At 56.7% G+C, this 20,608-nt stretch overlaps 7 protein-coding genes across 7 annotated transcripts; 1 reads left to right on the top strand and 6 right to left on the bottom strand.

The window, feature by feature from the left end:
- Positions 1 to 821: 821 nt before the first annotated feature.
- MFIFM68171_10312 (uncharacterized protein) lies at positions 822 to 2,000 on the bottom strand (the record flags this gene model as incomplete). Its single annotated transcript, XM_071065731.1, has 1 exon — positions 822 to 2,000. The coding sequence occupies one exon, from the start codon at positions 1,998 to 2,000 to the stop codon at positions 822 to 824; it is 1,179 nt and encodes a 392-aa protein (XP_070921832.1).
- A 1,408-nt stretch (positions 2,001 to 3,408) lies between these two features.
- MFIFM68171_10311 (uncharacterized protein) lies at positions 3,409 to 4,924 on the bottom strand (the record flags this gene model as incomplete). The annotated part of the gene is made up of 7 exons (XM_071065730.1): positions 3,409 to 3,781; positions 3,838 to 3,911; positions 3,967 to 4,178; positions 4,226 to 4,298; positions 4,359 to 4,609; positions 4,679 to 4,846; positions 4,903 to 4,924. The coding sequence occupies 7 exons, from the start codon at positions 4,922 to 4,924 to the stop codon at positions 3,409 to 3,411; spliced, it is 1,173 nt and encodes a 390-aa protein (XP_070921831.1).
- A 309-nt stretch (positions 4,925 to 5,233) lies between these two features.
- MFIFM68171_10310 (uncharacterized protein) lies at positions 5,234 to 7,079 on the bottom strand (the record flags this gene model as incomplete). Its single annotated transcript, XM_071065729.1, has 3 exons — positions 5,234 to 6,448; positions 6,517 to 6,962; positions 7,025 to 7,079. The coding sequence occupies 3 exons, from the start codon at positions 7,077 to 7,079 to the stop codon at positions 5,234 to 5,236; spliced, it is 1,716 nt and encodes a 571-aa protein (XP_070921830.1).
- Positions 7,080 to 7,970: 891 nt separating this feature from the next.
- Positions 7,971 to 10,826, top strand: MFIFM68171_10309 (UNC-like C-terminal-domain-containing protein; the record flags this gene model as incomplete). The annotated part of the gene is made up of 1 exon (XM_071065728.1): positions 7,971 to 10,826. One exon carries the CDS (start codon positions 7,971 to 7,973, stop codon positions 10,824 to 10,826), a length of 2,856 nt encoding a protein of 951 aa, XP_070921829.1.
- A 768-nt stretch (positions 10,827 to 11,594) lies between these two features.
- MFIFM68171_10308 (RNA recognition motif 2-domain-containing protein) lies at positions 11,595 to 14,247 on the bottom strand (the record flags this gene model as incomplete). Its single annotated transcript, XM_071065727.1, has 11 exons — positions 11,595 to 11,743; positions 11,805 to 11,919; positions 11,967 to 12,046; positions 12,103 to 12,175; positions 12,228 to 12,245; positions 12,297 to 12,327; positions 12,383 to 12,504; positions 12,553 to 13,134; positions 13,193 to 13,450; positions 13,501 to 13,674; positions 13,732 to 14,247. 11 exons carry the CDS (start codon positions 14,245 to 14,247, stop codon positions 11,595 to 11,597), a joined length of 2,118 nt encoding a protein of 705 aa, XP_070921828.1.
- A 1,262-nt stretch (positions 14,248 to 15,509) lies between these two features.
- On the bottom strand, positions 15,510 to 18,403 carry MSW1_2 (Tryptophan--tRNA ligase, mitochondrial; the record flags this gene model as incomplete). The annotated part of the gene is made up of 8 exons (XM_071065726.1): positions 15,510 to 15,967; positions 16,050 to 16,287; positions 16,354 to 16,756; positions 17,304 to 17,496; positions 17,555 to 18,024; positions 18,130 to 18,162; positions 18,219 to 18,292; positions 18,350 to 18,403. The coding sequence occupies 8 exons, from the start codon at positions 18,401 to 18,403 to the stop codon at positions 15,510 to 15,512; spliced, it is 1,923 nt and encodes a 640-aa protein (XP_070921827.1).
- A 507-nt stretch (positions 18,404 to 18,910) lies between these two features.
- MSW1_1 (Tryptophan--tRNA ligase, mitochondrial) lies at positions 18,911 to 19,736 on the bottom strand (the record flags this gene model as incomplete). Its single annotated transcript, XM_071065725.1, has 2 exons — positions 18,911 to 19,288; positions 19,503 to 19,736. 2 exons carry the CDS (start codon positions 19,734 to 19,736, stop codon positions 18,911 to 18,913), a joined length of 612 nt encoding a protein of 203 aa, XP_070921826.1.
- Positions 19,737 to 20,608: the final 872 nt, after the last annotated feature.

Genomic DNA, 20,608 nt, shown 5'->3' with positions numbered 1-20,608 from the left:
CAGGCACATGTTGGCCTGTGTGCTCGCCTTGGAGGTGCAGACGGTTCGGGGCTAGGCTGGGGGATGCACATCACCCGCGTGAAACTGCGAGGCATCGAAATGTCGGGAACCGGGGACTTCCGTATCGGCCGTTTGAGCCACGCAACTGGCTCCTTTGAGTCAGCATCGCAAACGCAGTGTAGAGCGGTCCTGGCATTTAAGGCTAAGCCAGGTTCGACAGCCATCTGCCCGCCTGGAACCTGCAGCGCTGACTGTTGATCGCTCGGGTGCCTTCAGGATGTGTCAAGAGGCGCTGAATTCCGAGGTGTGGCCCTGTTTCCAAACGGCCAATTCCGGCTAGGTGCCAATCTCTCAGCTGCACCAGCTGGACGAAGTTTCAAGCATCAGATCGAACACTCTGTTCTCGCTGGCGTTAGCACTCGGATTGCACAGCTCACCGCAGCCCTTGACAACCGCCGAATGCGGCGCTTTTGCAAAAGGTAAACATACCGTCTCCGATATGTGCTATGCCCCTCTGAATTTCAAGCTCTGGCGCCGGACTCACCCACGCTGCCCAACTGAGCTCTGCTCAGAGATTTCCTTCAAACAATCAGCCGCCCCGCTCCATAACACAGCTAGATATCTGCCTCGCTCCAAAACTACCATGTAAATAATCGCCATACCTATCATGCTCAGAATGTTTACCCCCGCCCCCATCATCCTATCCCGTCCCCGTCCCCTTCAACGCCAGCCCCTCAGTTCGTAAGATCCGTTCCTTTGTCCTACTAAATAAAATCATTCCTCATATGCATTCCCTCAACTGACCTAGCCTATTTCCCCCCTCACTCCCCCTTAACCTTCTTCTTCCTCCCACCCCCCCTCTTCTTCTTCACAGCACCAGCACCACCAGCGCCGCCACCTTCCTCGTCACTCCCTTCACTCTCCGCCTTTGCCCTTCCCTTCTCTCCGGCCCCTTTACCCTTCTCCTCCCCAGCCTCGACCTTGCTCACGATATCCCTCAAGAAATCCCACTGGTCGTCGCCCTCGACAACCTGCTTCAGCATCTGCGCCGACACGCGCTTCGAGTTCTTCTGCCGCGCCACGTCGGCGCTCTTAGTCACCAGCGCCACCATGAACAGCTCCAGGGCCTTTCCCACCGCGATGGGCGTCTGCTGCGCCACCTTGCCGACCTCCTCGTCGGCTTGCATGATGCGCTTGATGCGGGCCGTGGGGAATTTTGTTTTGACGGGGGAGGGCTCAATCATGGCAGACGAGGTGGACGAGCCGGCGGCTGTTGTGGGAGGTTGTGAGGGGGCTTGTTGCTGTTGCAGTTGCTGTTGCTGTTGCAGTTGCTGTTGCTGTTGTAGATGGTCTTGGAGTTGCTCTTCTTGCTGTTGCTGCTGGAACGCGGCGGCGGCTGCTGCGGCGGCGGCGCGTCTGGGCGGCATGTTCGGGCTTGCGGCTGTTGATGGGTCTAGTATTCCGGTAGGTGCAGGATAGCCGTAGGCTGCCTGCGGTGGGGGGTGTACTTGTGCTGCTTGCGCGGCGAGGAGATGATGCGACGGTCCGTACTGGTAGTGGAAATCGTCTGGGTAGATCGGCTGCGGCTGCAGTTCCTGTGCCGTGTATCCGGGGACGGGCTGTGCCGGCGGTGCACGAGGCGGGACGTATTTGGGCTGCACGCCGCTGGCGGATAGATATCCCACACCGACTCCTCCAAAGCCAGGCGATTTGCTGGTGTTGGGGTAGGATGTGGACCGTGCTTGGGCTAGGGCCTGTGGCTGACGCGCGAGCTGCTCCTGGTGCGGGTGTTGGCCTCTCTGACGGGCTGCATCCGCTTGCTGCTGCTGAGAGGCCGAGAAATATGTACTAGAAGGACGCTGCACGCCCGAAAAGTTTGACTGGGATTGCTGCGAGAAAAGGTGCTGGGATGGTGCTGGTTCCGTTGGCGGTGTGGGGCCCGGCGAGCAAAAGGACGAAAGGTCCGGGCTCTTGGGAGCATAAGTACTGTCGCCGGACATGTCTTGGGCTCCCCAGAACGGTTTCCAATGTGACAAAGGAAATCTTGGGAATGCGACAATCTCGGGATCCCAAGCTTTATGATAGGCCGGCCCCTACTTGCGGCGGGACCTTTTGGCGTCTCCTCCGTCGCTGTTTTTAATCGTTTCGTGGGGCCCCGAGTCGCTTCCGCAAATCGATACAGATTCCGAACACGGTTGGAGCGGGCTGGGCGGAAGCTACAAGTGGCCGGGTTATTAAGGTACTATGTAGGTGCTGCTCCTCTGTGGCTGGGACAAAGGGACACGACTGTGAAAGCTTTCAGGGAGGGGCAGACGGAGGGGTTCAGTGGGGCTAACTAAGAGGTGCAGCTGTGGTGCAAAAAGAAACTGATATGCGCCCCATGGGGGGCCTGCGCAAGCTGAACAGGCACAAAACGAGCACAACCCAGGCGGCCCCAGGAGAGAGAGGCCAACGGCTGGTGGAGAATGTCTGCACCGCCGCTCGTCGACGCATGCGGCGTGGCAACGAGCTGCTGGCATGAGACACAGCAAGCAGAGCAGCAGGCAGCAAGTGCTTACTGCAGTAATAAGGTAGCTGCACTACTGCAGGTGGAAAAGGGAGGTATCACACTCGCACAACAGCTTCTGAGAAATTGTCGTGTCTCCCTGAGCACACACACGCGCGCGCAGACACACACACACGCACACACACACACACACACACAAGCCAAAAGCATCAGGCTTCCAACTTAGAGCCAAGTAGGGAGATGCGTCACAGCCCGATGGCCACAGCTCGGTGTGGTGCCGTAAGCTCATAGCTTGGAAGAACTCGAAGTGGGGAAATGTAAGGGATAACACGCAGAAGGTGAAAGTTGAAAGAAAAGGAGAAAGAAATGCTTTACCTACGTTGTTCAAAGTCTGGTGTGCGAGCTTGAAGGGTCTAGGCCCGGTTGGATGCAGCCTACACACCATCAAGGGCCAAGGGCCAGCCGGGGGCATCAGCGCGTTTATATGGCAAAGTGACGTGCCGCTGCCGCCTTCTCGCGAAACAACCAGGGGGCACGTCACTTCCCGATCGGGCATAGTCGAAGGACAGTCCCCGGCAGCCCTTTTCCCTCAGCCTCTGCAGATCTCAGCAGGCTCTGCATTACCAACACCAAAATAAAACTTCGTATTCGAATCAACCGTCACCATCCAACAGCCCGGTTCTACCCGAAGGTAATGGACAACTTTCCCACTTTGAAACCGTTTACCTGTTGAAACTCGTGTGCGTGATGACTACTGAAGAGCAACACAACCAAAACCAGAGACCCAGAACTCAGCGTTGGAGAAACCGAGCTCGGCCTCTGGGGTCACCTTCGCTCCAATGTCGATGATGGCATAATAACTTGATCTAATCTGAACACACGTCTATCCTTAAGACATCTTTTCAGTCTCTAACCCCGTTGGATGGAATACGCTGTCTAATCTCTCTTGTCATAGTCATCAACCCGTCAAGTCGGTCATCGCGGCTACTGGAGAGAAACAAGGAGGCAACCGGCCACGCGTGGATGCCGCCGGACTCTGGTTTGCTTTCAACGATGACGCCGGCATTCCGAAGCGTATCGACAAGCCCTTCAATATCGGGTGCCAACACCTCGTCCGTGCCATAGGTGATGAAGATCCCCTGGGACGGGCTTGATCGCTTCCACCAGGATATGTCGTTGCAGCAACCCGGCGAAACTCGCGGATCAGTCTCGGAGATCCCGCTACCTGCGAATTGCCTCCCGTACCGATGGAGCTGTTGCGCGTCGAGGTAATCGCTGGCGGTATTCCTATGCCGTGCCGAGACAAGAGTCGCCCACGGCGAGATCAGTACCGCAAGTGCAGGTTTCGGGAGCCGATGCTGATACCCGTGGGCGTTTGCACCTTTGCCTTTGGCGCTGTTGGCGCCTAGACGAAGCAGCAAGCACAAGATCAGCGTTGCACCAGCTGAGTCCCCACTGACACAGACAATCGATGGGTCTCGTGCTTTTGACAGAACGTGCTCGTAGCCCTTCATTGCTTCCTCAACCTGTGTGGGAAACGAGGCGTCCGGGACCAACGTGTACTCCAGCGCGAAGATAGCCGGATTGCGGTATCCGGACGAACTCAGCACTGATAACCAGGTCAAGAAGTATTCCAAATAAAAGTATGACGAGCCCATCGAGAAACCACCTCCTGGAGCCGTGTCAATACGTGCAAATCGGCGCATCGGGATATCTCACCATGAGCGTAATAAAGCACAAAATCGGGCTTGTCCGCTGGTTCCTTGATGATCCAGATACCGCGAAACGATTTCTAAGACGGGTCAGCATGCAAAACCGGCGTAGATATGGCTCGGTTCCCAGCCCGGCTCACCTCGCTCTCTTCCCTCCAGTAGATCGGCGACCCGAGATGCCCATGCCGGAACAGCCGGAACCAGAGAAACGGAATCGCAACCTCCTTAGCAAAGAACACCTTCCCAACTCTGGCCGGGATATTCGCAAACGCATACCGCACGCATCGAACAACAAAATCCTCAAAGGGCGATGTCCTCCGCACAAAAGCAGATTGTTTCGCACGATTGACTAGATACCTCCCGCGGATAAACGCCACAGGCAGTTCCACGACTTCAGCTCGGCCGATCAGCCAACGTTGTCCGGTTCGCTACTGTCTTATCATGACCGAGGCAGACTTACCCAGAAACGGCACCGCCTGGAAAACACATAGGATTGTCTCGAAGAAGCCAACCTGCCAGAGCAATTGCGGCGCTAAGAAGACACAGAACACCAGGCAGTCGAGATAGGACACTGGCCCGAGTTTTATCGCACCCTTCCCGAATGAGCAGGCGAGCCCGCGCGCTGTCCCTGCACTCTGTCAGTTACACGGTTCATCGCCAGTGTCCCAAAAAAGGTCTGCCAACCATGCGTATTCCCCCCGGCCATGTCCCGCGGGATGTGCAACGTTCCGCTTGATACATCCGTTGGTGTTCGGCTTCAGAGATACGATGACGTCGGAGGTTTGAGGTTGCGCGTCAGCTTCTTGGCACCGGTACCGTCAAGTGTAACATTATTGCTCCGATCATGGATGAGTGAGCCAGGCTTTCCGAGGCTCAAGCTTGAAATACAAACACCATCACGGCGGACGTATCCGGCAAACCAATCTTGACAGCCTTCACGGTTATTGGCTTCATCAGGGCTTGAATTGATCCTAACGGTCCATCAATATATTCACATCCCCCTCCTGTCTTCTACTCAAGTATTTCTCGCCACTTTCAGAATCCTTTCCTCCATCTCCTCAAACGCGCCCAGCACCTTACCGTACATCTCAAACACCCCTTCCCGATACCCCGCGTCAACCTTCTGTATCGCCCCGTCCTCCTTCCACCTCTTCCCAATTAACTCGTCAAATGTCTCGCCTTCGGCCCGCTCAAACGCCCAAACGGCCTTGTACGCACCGCCCAGCGCGCAGGCATTTCCTCCGACGTCCAACTTGAACACGCCGTCGACGCCGCCCAGCACGTCGCCGATGACCCGGGCAATGGCCGGGTTCAGGGACCCGCCTCCCACGAGATAGATGCGCCGCGGCTGGGCGGGGAGGCCGCCGCCGGGACTGTGCACCAGCTTCTGGCTGCGCAGGCGCATCGACAGGGCCTGCGACTCGATAATGACGCGGGCGTCCGTCTCGGCCGGCCAGGGTTCGCCGGCTTCCTGCAGGTCGCTGCCGTCGGCGGCGTTGCACGTGTACCGCCAGGTGCCGGCCCTGATGTTGGGCACGATCTCGGGACGGTCAAAGTACAGGCCAAGTTTGGCCCGGTCAGAAGACTTGGCGACATCCAGGGGTGGCGTTTCCAGCGCGTGCTTGTTGAAGTTTGCCCACACGTCGGAGCCGTCCTGGGGCTTGGGCAGGGCGTCGCGCACCTTCTCGCGGGCCAAGCCGCCATTCTTGTAGCACAGCATGAACATGTGCTGATGGGGCGTGGTCGGGTGGTTGAAGTAGTGGTAGCTCGGGTCGGGCTTGAATACCGGCGTGCTCATGAGGAAGGTGGTGCTGGTGCCTAGGCTGACGATGGCGTCGAGCGGGCGGAGGGGCAGCGCCAGGATCGTGGCCGGGTTGTCACCCGTGAAGGGAGCGATCTCGCACGAGGGGCTGAAGCCGTACTTGGTGGTGAAGTAGCTGCTGATCCGGCCCATGCCGCCGCCGCCGTCTTGCCGTACCTCACCCAGCTTGCTGCGCAGCTCGGCCACGCCCTCCTTGCCAGCAGCTGCTAGCTCGAGCAGGGGCTCCGACCACGTGTTGGCCGATATGTCCCAGAGGTTCATGCCGCAGACGTCGCTGATGTCCATGGGTGCGACGGCGCCTAGGAAGAGGGAGGCGAGGAAGGACGAGACGAGCGAGATGCGCGATGTAGCGGCGTACATGTCGGGGAGCTTGCGTCGCAGCCGCATTATCTGCGTGCCGGTGAACCGCTATGGGGGCATTGTCAGCCATAGCTTGCCCGTCGAGGTTTGTGTGTTGCGTTGGAGAAGATACTTACGTGGTGCGCAGCACTCCCGGTGACCTCGGCCAACCGCGACGCCGACCCCAGCGCGGCATCAAACTGATCGCATTCCTGTTGAGTGCTGTGGTCCTGCCAATTGGGCGCAAACGGATGCGAGAAGGCGCCGGCCAGCTGGTCGACAAGCCCCTTGGTTGGATCCAGACCATTGAGCAGGGCTTCGGCCTGGCGGCTCCAGTAGACGCTCCCGTGTTGCTGGCAGGAGCCGCTGATGCCCCGGATCCGGTCCAGGGGCGTCTTCTTCTCCTGTAGGCGCTGTAGGACCAGGTCTAGGGCCTCGAGCCACATGGCTACGGGGGCGAAGACCTCCCCTTCCTCATCGTTCTGTAGCACGCCTTTCTTGATCTTGTACTTGGCGCCGAAATCTTGATCGAAGTCGACTTTGGCATCGGAGACGACGGTGAGGTCGGATTGGACTACGATAGCTGGAAGGTAAGAGGCATTTTAGTTTGGCTGTTGTCCCACGGTTTACGTTTGGGACGCGAACCTTTGAGCTGCTGGGTCGAGAGGTCGAACCCCAGGTAGAGGGGTCCATCGCCCATATTGTTGGTGGGGTTGGCCCAGAGAGACGAGTCGAGCGAGGACGCGAATAACTTGAATTAGACGCTTTGAAACCACGCAACAGGCAATTTGAAGGTATTAATTAGACACCACGTAGCAGTTCAAGTCAATCAGAAGTTCTCAATCCAGAGGAAAAAGCAGAGAGCGGTGTCGTCCTCCATTGCTCGACGTGGGGCAGCTTCGTCATATACCGCAGAGCAGGATCCAGGCCCGGCAGTACCTGGCGGGGCAGCATCCCCAGCTAACAGCCTCGTCTGATGCCATTTAGCCTGATATCACTCCTGTGGTCTCGACCAATGCCCGGCTCGGCATCTTACGGAGTGTCTCCAGCCGGGCGGTGGTCGCGGGGGTCGCACTGTGTACGGTAATCATATGCCGGCTGTTGCTCGCTGGTGGGTGATGGCCCGATGTCGGGTAGACCAGGGGTCCAAGGTACTGTAGTAGTGATTACACTGTCACATTTAGGGATGTTACTGTGTACAGGTACTATAATGAGACTATAATGAGGATAAAGTTGCAGCCCACTTTCTACTCGGGGACGAAACCGGCGCATCCAACCCTAACCCAGCCCTCGCCTGGCATGACGTCTTGGCAAGCCACCGGGGGCACGTCAAGAGAAGCTTGGGCAGTCCCTTTCTCAGCGAACAATGACGGATGCCAACCTGGCAACCTCGCAACCTGGCAACTGCAGGTCGACGGCCACTTCACACCACCAATGACAGGGAACAATTCATCCCTAACGCTTGCACCCCAGGAACTAGTGTAGGAAAACAAACAATCGGAGGGCCTTCCCTGTACTGGCATTTTGTTTTCTCAATTGCAGCGTCGCCATGGACAAACGAGGACCCCGCGCAACGTCTTGAGAGAAAAGTATGCGCTCTCCAGCAAACTGGGGAAGGAGAATTGCACCGGCGCTAGTGTTGCTGGGTCTCCACGCAACCGCCGCCCATGGCTCCAGATCGGGCCCCGAGACAGCCGTGAGCGCCGCGCCGGTCGCCACCCAAGCAGAGGTGTGCGAGTCCAAGACGATCAACTACATCACCCACACCCTGCCCCAGCAATGCCTACGCACATCATGGACGGGCCCGACCCCTGCCGCTGCCGACGGACTAGAGGCGACCGTCTCTGCCACTGCGACGGCCGTCGTCGAGAGCCCGGAAGCAACACAGGATGATGGCACACAGCAGGGCCCCGAGGAGGACCTGGCGGCCAGCTCCTTCATGTCGTTCGAGGAGTGGAAGGAAATGATGCTGCGGAAGTCTGGCCAAGATCCGGCCAACATCAAGGCCCACAAGCAGCGCGAGCATCGCGCCGAGCGGGATCCTAACATGAACAACGGCGACACGGACAGTTTCGGGGAGGACGGCGAGATCTCGATCGACTTCGACGCCCTGACCGAGAAAGTAACGGAGCTGACATCATCCTCCTCGGACAAAGCTGCTCCACACGCGGACCCGGACGAGAAGGAGGAGCAGGTCTTTTACGACAACGGCAAGACCCAATACTATCGGAGCAAAGACGCCGGCAAGACCTGCAAGGAGAGGTTCTCGTACTCGTCGTTCGATGCCGGCGCAACCATCCTCAAGACCAGCCCCGGCGCGAAGAACCCGAAAGCAATCTTGGTTGAGAACAAGGACTCCTACATGTTGCTCGAGTGTCGGACCAAGAACAAATTCGTCATTGTCGAGCTGAGCGACGATATTCTTGTTGACACGGTCGTCCTGGCCAACTTTGAGTTCTTCTCCAGCATGATCCGTAAGTTTAGGGTCAGCGTTAGTGACCGCTACCCAGTCAAGCTGGATAAATGGGTCGACTTGGGCACCTTCGAGGCTCGTAATTCGCGGGACATTCAGCCCTTCTTGATCGAGCACCCGCAGATCTACACCAAGTACATCCGCATCGAGTTTCTCAGCCACTACGGGAACGAGTACTACTGTCCGGTGTCGTTGCTCCGTGTTCACGGCACTCGCATGCTGGATACTTGGAAAGAGCCGAGCCAAGACGATGAGCCGGAGCAGATCGAGGGCGCCGGTGACCAGCCGGCTGCCGAGCCGCAGCAAGTTCAGGAGCCGCCTGCTGGTGACAATTATTCAACTACTGCCACCGAGGAGGATGTTCTTGAGGCTGTTACCGAAGTCGGCCTCTCCCCTTGGCAGCCCGTGTTTCAAAGCAACTTCTCGCTTGAAATATGCGTGTTGCGCTCACCAACGACCGTCCAGCCCACCCCTGTTTCGCCCAGTCCAGAGAAGCCTGCTGGGGATTCGGATACGGTACTATCGCGGCCATCGGTGGCGGCAGGACCGGATAGCGCATCTGGTCCCGACTCGGGGCCTGCGGCACCCGAGTCACCCGCCGCTGAGGGGCAGTCAACGGGTGCCTCGCCTTCCAGCGCGCCATCACCGCCACCACACGCCGGCACCAGCAATACAGCGGGTAGTCCGAGCAACAAACAAGCCACAGATGGTGCAGAAACCCCCCCTCCAACCCCGACCACAACCACCTCCCGCAACAAAACTAGCGCCGCCTCTTCACCTCCCTCAGCCTCGCCCACCGTCCAAGAGTCCTTCTTCAAGACCGTCACCAAACGGCTCCAGCTCCTCGAATCCAACACGTCGCTCTCGCTCCAGTACATCGAAGAGCAGTCCCGCTTCCTCCAAGACGTCCTCCTCAAGTTGGAGCGTAAACAAATTACCCGCGTCGACACCTTCCTCGACAGCCTCAACAAAACTGTGCTCTCCGAACTGCGCAACGTGCGCACGCAGTACGACCAAATCTGGCAGAGTACCGTCCTCGCGCTCGAAACCCAGCGCGAGCAGTCCCAGCGCGAGATCGTCGCCCTCACCTCCCGCCTCAACGTCCTCGCCGACGAGGTCGTCTTCCAGAAGCGCATGGCCATACTCCAGAGCGTGCTCCTCCTCGCGTGCCTCGTCCTCGTCATATTCAGCCGCGGCGGCATCGCCCAGGCACTGGACCCGTCCACCTTCCCTTTACCCCCGACCTCCTCGTCGGCCTATTACCGCCGCTACGCGAGGCGTGCGGACTCTCTCTCGGGCTTGTCTGTCGCCCCCTCTCCATCGCTTTACCCAGCAACCTCGGTCAACGACGATATCTACACGAGGCCAGCGACAGGTCCGGGAACAGGTGGCCCAGGTGGGGGTCCGGGCCCAGGCCTAGAGCAAGAGATGATGAGCTTCTCCCCCTCGCCACAATCAGCGTCGTCGGCATCAATCTCCACCCTCGCCGCCTCGGCCCTGCCCCGCCACCTCTACCCGCACGCCCTCAAATCCCTTCCCATGACCCCGGAGCCATCGCGCGCCAACAGCCGCGAGTCCACCCCCGCCGCCATCCACCTCCGCCAGCACCACCACCACATCCTCCCCGACGACAGCCCGGGCTACTCGGAAGACTCCAGCACACCAGTCCGCCGCCAACACCTACGCCGCGGACAAGGAGGCGGAGTAGGAGGTGGCGGAGGACGATCCTTGTCATCTGATACCGAGCTATCGTCCTCCTTCGAGACCATCGAGACAGACGCAGCAGCCGAACAAGCCGTCGGCGCGGCGCCTCCAAGAATAAAGCACGGCGAAGGAGCGGCGGAGGACGAGGAAGAGGACGAGGAGGCCGAAGATGGCGTCAATCAAGAGCGAGAGAAGCCGCCGCTGTCGAGGGCACGGTCAACCCTGTCGCAGCTCAAGCCGCTTCCGGCGCTGCCTGAAGATCCCAGTTGATGGGGGGAATCATGACTGACCGGACGATATGTACTCGATGAGTTGCTAGATAGACAGCGCCTACTTCAGCATGACCAATGTGAATTGTTTAGGTCGCCATTCCGCCGAATTTTGGACATCAGGCCCGTCATCATTGTGCCATTGCATAATCCTCTTTTCTCCAAACGCGTTGAGTACACCGTGCCGGAAACCCCAAACCGCTTTGTAGTCACACAATCACACCCAGACACGTCACAAGAACGCCGATGTGAAAAAGGTAACTCTAATGGAAACGCCAAAGCTAGCTTCCGGCGGCCTAAGTATACAGGAATAACGCTTCGGGCCCATCCGCTGTCTAAATTGAAGTGCTCAAGACATCAAGAAAAGGAAAAAGAGGAAAAAAAAAAAAAAAAAAAAAAAAAACAGGTGCTGCGGTATGGGCGACCTTTCCTAGACCACCAAGGTTTCAAGAACCCCAACGGCATAGTCCAAATCCCCTCCCGTCAGACCCGTCCGTTACCTGCGAGATTTTGCTTGTCATTTTCTGCCCCCCTCCTTCCTCGCCCAATATCTCAACGAATTTGTCAAGAAAGGTGAGTGTCGAATTACAGCAAGGTTATTGCAATACAGATGGTGTACACCTTTGTCGAGTTGTCAAAGATGGCAAGTGAGCCAAGCTAACGCGGTTCCGTGGTTATCGAATGATTCGTCTCCTCAAGATTTCGAGAACTCAAGATGGGCCATCTTGACATGAGCGCACATCATTCTCTGGGAGCACCTCTCTAATCTTTACTGCGGCGAGAAAAGGCAGGGGTGCTGGACGTGGGCGTCATAGTCGTATTCCTCGAGTGCCGCAAGCCTAGTTCCGCGGTCGTACTGGGACCGGCGGCGACGCTGCTCATCACGGAAGTGTTGTCCAGCATTCGGCGTGAAAAGTCCTGGAGCGTGAATAGACTTGTCAGCTACGTGAGACCACGAAGTCAGCAGATTGTTACGCACCGACGTGCTCGGCATTCTCGCAGCTGCGCTTCATCTTGGACTGGTTGTCTGGTTCAGGAAACGGCTCCTCTTGACCCGCCAACTCGGGTCTAGGTCCGTTGGACGTGAAATAGAGCTAGACACGTCAGCCAGGGTGGAATCCGCGACAAAGCGTTGACTTACCTTGGGGCGGTAATGAGGTGCCTCAAGCATGACGGAGCTGTTACGAAACTTCTGGACGAGACAATCCTTTCCTTGAATGGCTTGGTCGAGTTAATATGCGAATTCCGAGCCCGCCGATTTGCCTGCCTGAACTCACTGGCATATGAAATCTCTGCCACCTTGTCGCTTTTAAAGCAGTTCCAACGCTGGTTGCCGCGTGCGTTGACAAACTAGCACGGAATCAGATACTGCAGTTTTCATGCAAACAGAAGATTAACATACATCGATAATGTCCAGTGGCTGCCCGGTGTCAGCGAGTGAGGTTATCAGGAGACCCTATGCGCGACTTACATCCACAAAGTTGATGAAGGCGTAGCCGACGCTGGAGGTAGTGATCAGCAAACACTGCTCACAACCAAATATGACTCGGTACTCACTTGCAGTCGTTGGCGAAGTCAATTCGCAAATACATGAAATCGTACTTGCCCCAGCTTGACTCGTCCACAATCCGCTTGAGCATCGCTTGATCGACCTTATTGGGAATGTTCCGCAGCATGATCTATCTGTGTAAGTCACGCGTCTTGCGATACCTAACAGGGCCGCTTACCGTGGTTCTGACATCAATGCCATCCCGAATCCGGTTCACGTCGACGTGGTTATGGTGATTGGCGGTGTTGTAGTACGGCGATCTACTAACACGCATGGCATGTTGGCGGCGATTGTCTAGGCGTCCGTAAGATTGGAAGGTCCTTGGACCGGCGAAATTACCGTGCATCGCCATGGGGGCCATGGGGGCCGTAGGAGGGGTGTACATGGGAGTCATAATTGGTAGGCCACCCGAAATGGGAGTCAGCGGATTAATATGACTGAGGCCCTGGCTGCGTGTCGGGGTATGATCTAGCATGAACCGGGCCGGTCCGGCGGGTTGGAAGTCATGGTAGACCACGGGGTACACGGCCATCTGCTGCTGCTGTTGCGGGACATGGAGCCCTGCAGGGGTTTGACCAAAGCGGCCGGTTGCAACAAGAGCATTTGCCGGCTGGGTCTGGGAGGTCTTGATGACATTCATGTCCTGCAAGGTATTTGTCATTCCCTGCACGGAGCCCCGGGAGAGGTCAAGCCCCTGGAGCGGCTCATGGGCCGTTGCCGTGGCGTTGAGCTGGCATAACGTCAGGATTATGTGGACACCCTGGAAAAGCTTGATGTCAGAATGATCCAAATTGATGTGCAAAGATCCAGGAACGTACACCAAGAGTTGCCCCGTGGAATCTCTGCACAACGCAGACAGCAACATCGGCGTCGGAGAATTCAACCACGGCCCGGAAAACGCACTCGTTCACAGCGCTCTGCCGCTGAAATGCGAAGATGTCTCCCTGAGTCTCCAAGAAGGTCTGGATGACTGTCTCAAGACGGGCAGCATCGAAGTCAACTCCCTGGCCGAAAGCTGTGATTTGCACCATGCCATCAGACATCGGCTCAGTTTGGCCAGCTGAGTTGTAGTAGACCTGGCACTCGTCAGTGGGCAAGATGTGTGCAACAGGAGAAGGACACGTACCTGGCAAAACTCGAGCGCAGATATGTATTCGCTCCGCCAACCGGGCGAGCCGAGCTGAATATTGTCATGGATATGTCGGGCGTCCCGGATGTTCGATAGGCGAAGGTAGACCTTGCCGTCGTTCACAAACATGTTGCGTTTGCCTTGGCATGGCGAACCAAGTTGCTCCAGCTTCTGAGATGATTGTTAATGATCCATCGCCGGGTGGATAGGAGCTAGTGGTGGTCCTACCGTAAGATATTCCTCGACATCCGCGAACGGGATGGGGCGTGTAGAGGCATAGATGACGAGGTGGCGAGAAATAGCCAACTCGGCACTAAATTGCGCAGTGGCATACTGGGAGAAGAACTGCTGGCTGGCGGCAGGGCCGATGTTCCATCCTGAGAAATTGCCCAATGAGCCATGGGCAACAAGTGAAACAGAGACCGGGCGGAATGAAGAGGCAGTCGGTGACAGCTTCTGCTCCGGCTTGGGGATAGCCTTGCTGGAAATGAAGGGATCTTTCTCTGCATTGGCCGAGACAGCGCCGAACCCATCCACGGGCGTGACATGGAAACCGACAGGATGGTCTACGGGCCCACTGAGGCTGAGGGTTGCCAGCAGCTTGTTGGTCCTGGCCGAGTTGCCATCTGGGGAGAAAGCGGTGAGTCTGGTGTCCGGAGTGCCTTCGTGTTTGTACGAGTCGGCACCGCCGCTCGATGAATGAGGAGAAGAGGGGTTGAATGTCGGCTCCCGTGCCTGCGCCATGGTAGCAGATATGGCGAGGTGACGGGGTCTGGTAACTTGCTGCCGCGCTTGTGAGACGAGGAGGGAGGAAGATGATTGCAGTTCCCGCAGGCGGCCCCGGGAGAGGAAAGAGAGAATAGAGAGGAGCAATCCAAAAGAGGTCGCGAGGCGGGAACTGGCGAAAGATTTCTCCAAAAGTCTCGTGAGTAGCGATCCCGTCTGTGGAAGGCGCCCTGGATCGAAACGGTAGGTATGATCTCGATCAGGAAAATCAAAATGGAAGGTGGAATGTCCTGCAACGCGCACAGGTGCGGCTGTCAATCTGAAGCTGAGGCTAGGATTCGGCTAGTCGATCTTTCCCTGGTGGTGGAGAATGGAGGAGTGCAGTAGCAGAGTGGAAGGTGCCAGCAGTAAAATGGAGGAGGAGAGGGTTCTGGATGGGGCCTGGCGAGGAGGAAACCTTATTTCTTTGCACTAGATAATTTTGTGAATTAAGTTTACGAGTGATCTTCGCGGTGGATACTATACCCGACTATCAGATAGGATCGGGACACACTACAAGCTCTCCGACTGTTGGTGTTGCATGCACGCGGATGGAGTTAGGGGCGGCACTGGAAGTTCCAGTTGCAGCGCCCACCCCGTGGGCACCTGAGTCCGCTAGTGGGACAAGCATAAAAAGGAGGCGGGGAATCACATGGTTCTTACGAGTCCCCGAAAATTGCAAGTCTGGATATGTGGCGAGGGAGTAATTACTCTGTGTAGGGTGATGGTGGTGCATGATTATCTGAACAATATCTAAACGACGTCACAGCTGCCAGGCTGCCATATGAATTTTGTTTTACAGTACACAACTTTCATCACCCATTCAGGCAATTTCGTACGTGTCTAATAGTCCAAGACCGGACGGGTTTTCAAAGAGGATGTTTCAAGTTGGACGTCAGTTTTCTCCTTTCAACCCATCGCGAAGGGTCTGCTAGACTTCAAGATGATTTACAGATCGAGACGAAATGATAGGCGAGCTACTCATTGACAAGTGGCCTTGCCGGTAAGCAAAGCCCTTTCATTGATACCTATTTATGCTCCCGACCCCTGTATCTCTGGACCCTACCTGCCCATGGGGCTAACGTACGATTAACAGCTGGTTGGTGGGTCCGGAAACGAGAATACAAAAGAGAGTCGGGATCTAGAACAGCTTAGATTACACTCTAGATGTCTTAACACGTAACTTACACGTTCTACACATGCACATGCTGTATAAAAGCGCTATAATACACGATTTCAACTCAAACCAATCCCACAGCCTCCCTCACCAGCCTCATCGTCTTCCCCGCGCTCTCCCGCGCCTTGACTGCCCCTTCCTCCGCGGCCACCCGAAGAAACGGCTCCCGGCCCATCAACCCAAGATACCTATCTCGGACCTCGGCCAGCTCGTCGCAAACAACCTTGGCCACCGCCGCCTTGAGATCTGCGCTCCGACACCCCTTCAACACACCCTCAGCCAGTTCCGTGGGGCTACGCTGCTGCGCGTCAAAGCCGGATAGGATCTCGATCAGGCTGGCCACACCCGGCCTAGTATCTGGTTCGTACGTGACTAGTTCGGTGCTGTCGGTCCGGGCCTTTTGGATCTTTCTCTGGATCTCCGACGGCGAGTCGGTGATCAGGATGCGGGACATGGGTGAGGGGTCGGATTTGGACATCTTCTTGGAGGGGTCCGTGAGGGACATGATGCGTTTTGAGGGGGCTATTGGGTGAAGAGGGGCATGAGAATGGATCCATGTGGTTGGTGGTGGTTAGTTGGGTGAGACGGGGAGGAGGGGACTCACCAATTAGAGTTTGTGGCGCTACCAGGCAGTCCGTCTTGTACGTGTGGTTAAAGTTGGTGACGCACTCGCGGGCAAACTCGAGGTGTTGGCGCTGGTCCTCGCCCACGGGCACGTGGGTGGCGCGATGGACGAGGATGTCGGCGGCTTGGAGGATGGGGTACGAGAACAGGCCGTGCTTGAGAGCACGCCGCGCTTTCGAGTCATCCAGCGAGGCATTCTCGCCAAGCTGCATCTTGCTCTGTTGTGTCGTGTGATGGTCGGGTTAGGCGCAACGCTTGGTGACAAGACACGAATCTTGACTTACCTTCCACTGCGTCATGCGCGACAGGTAGCCTGTCGACGCGGTGCAACTCAGGATCCACTGCAGCTCCGAGTGCGCTTCTACGCTCGATTGGTAGAAGATGGTAGAGCGGCCTGGGTCAAGTCCGATGGCGAGCAGGGCAGCCAGCATCTCAAGCCTGTACTGGAGGAGCTCTTCCCTGGGACGCGGAACGGTGATAGCGTGCAGGTCAACGATTGAGAAGAGAAGCTTGCTCTCGGAGCCGGCTCCGTCTTGCATGCGCTTCCACTCGCGCAGGGCGCCGAGGTAGTTACCTAGGTGTGGCACGCCCGTGGGCTGGATGCCCGAGAAGATGACCTGCTCTTCAGATGGTGAGCCATCCTTGGACGCTAACTCGGCTGAATCGTCACTACACGACGCATCGATCCTGTTGGATGTGAAAGAACGTAATTGGTTATGGGTTGTTGTCGTTGCGGTTATTGTTGTTTTTTGTCTTGCCCTTGTTGCTGATGGTTGAATTCGGAGATTCGTGCCGCTCACCAATTGCTGCAAAGCATTGCGGCCGGCCATGCAGCTGCGGTGCATTTTGATCCGACCAAAAAAATGCCTGTACGCTTCTTTCCGCCAGCGTTCTAAGAAGCCGCCTGTAATAAGCGGCCAAACCTGACCGGTGTGTCCGGTGGTGTGAGCCGGCTGGAGATGAAGGTAACTGTGTGTGTTGTGGGGAAAAAAGGTCACTTTGCAAGTGGTCGGGAACCGGGCCATTGGCCAACGCCGTGATATACACTACGAATCCAAGAACTTCACGGTCACACTGTGCTTCATGCATAATTCAAGGGATAGAGGTACACAGATCACATCTTGAGCAAAAAGTTGTCGACTCTCTAGTTTGGCATTTATACAACACGACCCTCTGCGGATTTGCAGGTTATCTATACATGTATGACCGATCAGCCCACGCTCCTCCGCTTTACCGTCCGCCGGCAAACTTCCGTCTCTCGGTAGCCAGATACTCCTCAATGTCCTCCGCAGCAGGAAGCTTCTCTCTCTCGCCCTTACAGTGAGGCTTGTATTCCGGTCGTCTCTCGAGGTAGCCCAGATGCTGCCACTTGTCCTCGAGCAATTTCTCGGTCTGCTCAGCTGCCTTATCCATCTCCTTGCCAACACCTGTTCAAGCGAGTTAGTCCTATACTCTTACCGAGATGATACGACAAAAACAACGTACCCAGCTTGCTAAACTCCCAGATATTCGCCTTCATACCAATCCCATAGTACGCGTGCTTCTGCAGAAACGCCAACCAAACCTGCACCGTCTCCGGATGCCCATCCTTGATCTGAATCAGCCTCCTCAGCGTAATCCTCTCAAAGTTCTCCTGCGATTTCTTGAAGATGAACGTCGACTTAGGTACCGTCCAGCGCTCCACCATGCGGGGCAGCGGAACGGGGCCGTACGCGGGTAGGCCCAGATAGTAGGCCGCGCGCAGGGCAAAATCGCAGAAAAACTCGAGGTTGCGCGCCGAGTACGAGCGAAGTTGCAGGTTGCACGACGGCACGCCATACTCGGCCTGCCGCCGAAGCGGTTTCAGGTAGAGCGCCTCGAGGGCGCGTGGCAGGCGGGAGACTCTGACTGCCGACTTGGTTACTTCGGTCTTGGGTTCGCTGTTGGTCTCGTTCGGAGCGGCGGCGGTAGGCGTGCTGGAGAAGACAAAACAGGCTAGGTCAGTTGTCCGTTGTCGTTACTCGGGGAGGAAGAGGACAGGGGCTGAAATGGGTGGTATGTAGGTGGTTGGCCGGACTGACTTCGACTCTTCTGCGGCATTAGATTCTGTAGCTCTGCCACTCACTATATTAGCACTTGGAAATGTTCTTCTGTGGTATCGCCTACTCACATCGAGGCATTGGTGCGAAGCTGCGTCGAGGCTCGCGAGATCCCGACCGGTGCCGGCCGAGGTGTCGTGAGGGGCTGCCGCTCGTGTCAGATGGATTGACCGCCGCTTGAGAAACCTATCTTCAGCCTTACCAATTGCCCCTGGAGGAGAGGCCGTAAAGGCCGTATTAACCGTGGCGGATTCATCTCTGCGAGACCCTCAACGACGTTGGGATGAGCAGTGAGCGCCTCTCACGGTCCAAGCCGAGTTTTTGGCGCGAAATTGGCCAGGGTTCTTATCGATAAGGAGCTATTAGCGAGAACTACTATGTACCAGTACAGACGGGACAAGACACCAAGAAGCGCAGAGGCAATTGAAGAGTTAAAGATCGGCTTGACGTTTGTCGTATTTAAGACCTTTGCGAGGAAGGCGGCGTCTAATCCTCACTATTTCTAGGTAGATCTCTTGCGCCATGTCTAGCTGACCTGTTTGGCTACCTCCGTCGCACCGCTACAGCCCTCACCGCTGATACTCTCTTCTAAATCTCGATGGATTAGAGAGGATCACTCAGGCCCATGCCATTCGCATCGAGGGACCCGGTTGTGCCTGAACCGCGGTTCGTGGCGCGTCATTTGGGCGCGCAGGGGCTTGGGATGATCCTCGTGCAAGGACCATCACTTGCTGAACTTGCCAACGAATTCCGCCAGCTTCGTTCAGCCATTGCGCTTCCGCCGTCCGGCAACTAGCTTCTTGTAATACCCCTTTCTCCCGCTCATCTTCTGCTCTTGGATGTCGTGGTACTTGCTCTTGAATTTGGCCAGATTCTCGCCCGACAGAACCTCCTCCACGATGGTTCGCTTCTTCTCCTTGCGCGTGAGGCGCCCGTTGACGCCATCGGTAGCACCGGCGACGATTGTGCCCACCTGGCAGTACTCTGGTATGAAGTTTTTGCGCGAGTCCCTCTTGAAGAACTGCTTTCCCATGGCAACCACGTCACGCATTCGCAAGATTTGTAGGTCGCGCTTCAGTTCGGGCGTCAAATTCGTGCGCGGCATGTTGAACCAATCCGACCCGAGATTATCTTTGGGCCCCTGTTTTAAGGTCAGCACACTGGACCCTACGCAAAAAGGGAAAAACAAGCAATATGCAACAGAAGAGTTCTGTCAGAGTAACTATGAACTAAAGGTAATCATTGTGGTGCCAGCTCGAGTCCCATGACGGGATGTTTGCCAGCGTCATTAAATTTGGGATGTGATCTCATCAGGAACACGTGGAGGGGAGGGGGTGGAAAGGACCGGACAATACCTTCTTCTTTTGGGCAGGCTGGGGAACCCGAACCGACAGTTTCTCGGACTTCTTCTCCGGAACAGCTGTCTGTTCCCCGGCAGTCGGCGCGAGAGGCGCCGTAGCAGCGACCGCAGCCTTTGCAGGCAGGGCGGCTACCGCACCAGGGCCGCCATTGCCAGCTAGCCGAGACTCAGCTTCTGCGAGGAGCCGATCAATATCGGCATCCGACAAACCAAGTGCCTTGGTCGTCATGGCGGCCGGACAGGCAGCATCCAGTTCTGCGCGAGGAACCGGGAAGATTTTCGCAAAAGAAGGGGTCTTCGGGAGGGACACAACGAAGGACGGACAAAGCGTGAAAAATTCCCAAGCCTACGTAGTAGAAATTCGAGGTGGGGCTGGCGGCCCACGGGCGACCGACAACAGGCCAGCAAGCATCGGGAGTGGGCCGGCAGAACTGGCCAGTGCGCCTCGGCAGAGGAGAAACGTTGATGCTCCGTCTTGGTTTCGGGGGGCTAAATTCCAAGCTTTCATTGGCTATGCCGTCATAGGGCAAGCGGGTGAGGCTGGAGATCAAGCCAACTGCCAGTTGTCAGCGGTTGGGCATCCCGGGGGACGTAAGTCATAAAAAGACAGCCAATCCCCGCCCGCATTTCGGGCTTCCAAGCAGCACCCGCGCCACAGCCTGTTGTCCGCCCACGCTGATGCCCAACTTCCGTAACTCGCTGACCGCCTGCACAAATCATCACTTGGGCCTTCCCCGAACTCTGGAGACCTCAGGACTTCCGGTCGAGATCCCGCGTCACGAGCACTTCGCTATTATAAGAAGGTACGTTTTTGCGTTCTTTTGTTTCGGTGCATCTTACCCGGCAGCCAGTGCCGCCAATCTCTCTTATATACAATCTCCCTCTATTCGGACCGTCCATTCAGAGCTCACCAATCATCTCATACCGCTTCACACCTAAGAGCTGAGTGGCTCGCCGTCCGTCAGTCGTCCAAACAGCCTTTTTGAACTCCACCCATTCGCTCCCTTTTCCACACGCGCCCACCCAATCAATCCGCCCAATCAACAGGAGCATTCTAGCGGAGGCTGGTTGCGACCGTTAGACGGCGCCCAGCGCAAAGTA

Source organism: Madurella fahalii (assembly GCF_045866475.1).
Source record: "Madurella fahalii IFM 68171 DNA, scaffold_6, whole genome shotgun sequence".
Lineage (NCBI taxonomy): Eukaryota > Fungi > Ascomycota > Sordariomycetes > Sordariales > Madurella > Madurella fahalii.
Note: the sequence above shows the minus strand (reverse complement) of the source record. Positions and strands in the feature narration are given on the sequence as shown.